The sequence below is a fragment of the Micromys minutus genome (assembly GCF_963924665.1).
Source record: "Micromys minutus genome assembly, chromosome: 13".
Classification (NCBI taxonomy): domain Eukaryota; kingdom Metazoa; phylum Chordata; class Mammalia; order Rodentia; family Muridae; genus Micromys; species Micromys minutus.
Window position 1 is genome coordinate 44,719,990 of NC_137982.1, and position 4,252 is coordinate 44,724,241.

At 45.6% G+C, this 4,252-nt stretch overlaps 1 protein-coding gene across 1 annotated transcript; it reads right to left on the bottom strand.

Annotated features, from left to right (window-relative positions):
• Window positions 1-2,566: 2,566 nt before the first annotated feature.
• LOC308429400 (deoxycytidylate deaminase-like) lies at window positions 2,567-3,010 on the bottom strand (the record flags this gene model as incomplete). The annotated part of the gene is made up of 1 exon (XM_080928195.1): window positions 2,567-3,010. One exon carries the CDS (start codon window positions 3,008-3,010, stop codon window positions 2,567-2,569), a length of 444 nt encoding a protein of 147 aa, XP_080784321.1.
• Window positions 3,011-4,252: the final 1,242 nt, after the last annotated feature.

Genomic DNA, 4,252 nt, shown 5'->3' on the forward strand with positions numbered 1-4,252 from the left:
TCTAAAGGGAAGTGGGGAGGTAGATGACAGAGAGATAGATGACGGATGACTGATAGATAGATAATTGATATGTGATAGAATGAGAATTGGGGAAGAAAGGGGAGAGAAAAAAGAGAGATGGTGATACAATGAGAGGAGGAAGAAGAAGGGGGGGGTACTGGAGAGATGGCTCAGTGGTTAAAAGCATTGGTTGCTCTTCCAGAGGTTCCAAGTTCAATTCCCAGCAACCACATGGTGGCTCACAACCATTTGTAGTGGGGTCTGATACCCTCTTCTGGTGTGTCTGAAAACAGGTACAGTGTACTCACATACATAAAATAAGTAAAAATCTTTAAAAAAAAAAGAAGAGAGAAAAATAGAGAAACAAAGGGGGCAGTGAGAAGAGGAGGTGGAGGAGGTGGAGGAGAAAACTCCTGGGGTTAAATGGGAGGCATTCCCAACATTTCCACCATCTTTCCTTCTATCTCCCTACTAGGAAGACAAACTAGGAATTTTTGCTAATCCCATTCCCATGAGCCTCTGAGTTCTATTCATCATTTTATAAAGGTGCCAAGAAGGAGGGTCTAGTTCAAGAAGTAAGGAAGCAGAAAGCAGAAATCGACGAGAGGGGAAGGGGAAGGCTCTGGGTCCACTGGTTGCCCACGTTAGACCGGAATCATTGCTCTGGCTGCTTCAGTGTGGGTGAAGCCTGTGTGAAGGAGATGCTATGGCTGTGCATGTTCCCTGTTCCTTGACACTCTCAAGGTTATGCTTGCTGCGATCACGAACACCACATTCCCACGGACCCTTGATGTGCGGGCGTTCACCAAGACTGCTAAGAAAATCCTAGGAAATTATACCCGCGACATCTCCGTTTGGTGAAGGTGTTAATGTTTCCAAGAGGTTGTGCTTTTTATTTGAGCCAGACTTTGCTTCCAACACAGAACACGAGAGGTGCAGCGGAGGGAGAACAGACGAGCAATGTAAACGAGCAAGGAGCAGTACCATTTTCTTACCCATCATGCATGCTACCCAACCATGTCTGCTGAAAACAGTGGCATCAAAGGAAAGAGAGGGAGGATCGTTCCTTATCCTCTCTGTCTGTCCTCACACATTAGCAAGTTGAATGAACAGAAAGTTGGCAGAATGCACGGTTACCAAGCAAGAAGCAAAAGAAAGGCGCATGGCGGTTTTGTGTGCTGAATATAGTTTTCCTCCTGAGGTAAGAACAAATTACACATGCATAGCATAGCTACAAAATATAAACTGTGCCATTTCAACGATTCCATATCCATGGTAAACATTCTAATATTTGCATTAAAAAGTGACATCACCCAGCATAACAATGAATGGTAAGATTTATGTCAACAATTTGTAATTTATTTTATTTTTCTTTCTCTAGAATGATGCTAACTAAATAAAAATGACCCTAATGAGAAAAGAAAGTCCATGGGGGGGAAAGGGAAAAATATTTGGTGCTGGTAGATTTTAATAAAATTTTAATAATATTGGCAAAGATCCAAATTACAAAAAACTAAAACAAAAATGCTCCAGAATACAGGGTGTTAAAAACAAATCTTAGAAACCCATGGAAAAAAACAAGCACCCTAAAGAAGGGAACAGTCTTTAGATAAAGAAGCTATTTCATCAACGACACTGAGTGTTGAGATTCTGTAAACCCCACCCCTCAGTTACCTGGCAACAGCCGGGTATGTTCCCCCCCACAGTTAACTGGCACCGTCCTTGCTCTCGAACTCAGATCCTCCTGCCTCTGCCTATATGGCTTACAAGTTTATAAAAGCAGACAAGCTAGAGTAACTGTGGGGTGGGGTTCAGAATCCCAACACGGAGAGCTCGTTTGCCAGAGGTTAAATGGAATTAAAAACAGAGCACACAGTGGACACCTCCATCCACAATGGGGCACCAGAAGGAAGCTGCCTGAGTTATTTTATGCTGATGGCATAAATGAGGTGCATCTCAGGGGGTCTAGCATGGACCACCTCCAGGTACACAGAGTTTCCCACAATTCTCTTATAGGACAGGAATTATTGTACTCTCTGGTTGTAGGGTGCCCTTGGAAATGAACCATGCTGGCATCAAGAAACAGGAGTGACAGATATGTGTCTGCACAGCAGGGCTAGGACACATGCCCTCCTCAACCTCATGGGAACAGGGGAGAGGTCCCCTCAACTCTTCAGCAGGTATGTTCATGCTAGCTTCATTTGGTCGGTGTGACAGGGTATGTTTCTTTTGGGCCAGATGTTCACATCAGGGTCTGCTCATCCCTGATAAGAACAAGAAGCAACTGTCTGTATGTCCATCTAGCTTGTGTAGCAGCAAGAAGAGGCTGTTGAAACTCTATAGATGACAGCCACTCATTGCTGGCAGACAGGCTCTGCAGATGTGAAGAGACATTCACCCGTGGGCTTGGGGAGCCCCTTGGGTGTGTGTGGGAGGTCATATTCTGGGGCTTTAACAAGACGAAAACCATTGCGGCTCCTGACTCGGTCGGCTATTAATCAAATCAAAGTCAAAGACAATCTTGCTGTACTTTGGTGTGAACTTTCTGAACGTAACTCCAGCCAATTTAAAACAGGAGCCTAGCAGTTGTCATTTCCTTGCTGTCATGGTATTTGTCCAACATGAAAATAACCTCTTTTATACCCTCCTGGATGATGAGCTTAGTACATTCATTCCACAAGGCAACATACATGCCGCAGCCCTTCCTGTCAGCCCAGTTCTTATTCGTGATGGCATTTAGCCTGGCATGGCCCACATAAGAGCATTTAGTATCTAGCTTATTTTCTGCAGTTGCTGCTTTTCTCCAAGGCAACAGGTCATCGCCACACCCATTTGGCACGCCATTGTACCCGATCCCAACAATCTTGTTTTCCGTATCCACAACGCAGGCTCCCACCTTGGATCTCGGGTCCTTGCTTCTTTGTGCAGACAAAAAGGCTACCACTGTGACTGTGAAATACTCCGGCCACTTCAGATAGTCATCCCGGTTTTTGCAGGAAATGTCACTCATGTTGGGTGTGGAAGTCATTAGCCGCGTCCACCCCACCGGGCTGCAGACCACGCTCGCACCGTCAAGAGTGGGAAGGAAGTCCAGGAAAAGTTTTTATGTTTTAGTGTTTAAGGATGTTTTCATTTTGCACAGGAACCTGAAAATCAGAGTGCTAACCTTGACCTCTAGGTTATCCTCTTGAATTGAAAGTCATGTTAATATTGGCATTGGGGGACCATCTGCCATACTAGGGAGGGTGCTCTGAGCTGGAGTCAAAAGGACATAGACACAGTCCCTAAGCAAGAGGGCAGGCAGGTCTTCCTGCCCAATGGAAAGATTTATTTCTAAGACTTAGCAGTTTCCACCTAAGACTGGCAGAGACTTCAGACATGTCTGTGCTCTTGAAGACTTGAGTCAACCAGGCTTCTTTGACCTCCCTCCCCCATTCTTCTCACACTCCCCCTCAGAGCTGACTAGTATGTGGTAGCAAAGAGCCTGAGTCAGGCCTAGGAGAGCCCAGCATTTGAAAGGTGGGAGGGGCTATCTTTGACAAGACCACACTCGACCTCCACCCTCTTCATAGACTCTAAGGTTCTGTAATTGAACAGGAGAGGGGACTGACCTGTCCTCATTTTCTTTCAGGGTATGTGACACTAGACAAGTCACCTGCCCTTTCCACACTTCTGTTTTCTTAACTTCAGACAGTGGCTGTTGGACCCGAAGTCTCCCAGGACTGGTCCCACTCCCGAGAGCTGGCATTTGAGTATTTCATTGACCCCAAGCATTTGACTCCAGGTGACATGGGGTAGGGGTAGAGCTGCTTCAGTCCAACCTTCTCTTGAACAGCAGAAGATTGATACAAGCACCCTGAAAGCCCTGGCATTGCTCTGAGGCAGGAAACACCAGTCTCAGTCCCAGTTCATTTGGCAGGATCTTGTCTACGCTTTGGGGAGTTCTCTATGACTGAGCAATGGTGAACCTGCCCTTGTAAACTTCACCCCCTAAAAGGAGAGCAAACTTTTATGTAGATAGTAATTATATTTATAGTGATATTTCTTATCCAACAGGAGAGTAGGAAACCATGAACTGATACCCACAGGGAATGAGGTGGTCATTGCAATGTGGTCAGATATCAGAGCAGTAGGGTGTTCTGGTGGCCTCTGTAAGAAACCAAACAATAAACATTTTATCTGGTTTTGCCCACAATGTGCTACAGTGAGGACAAAGGGACAGTCCAGGATCTGGGAGATTTTCATAACTGTC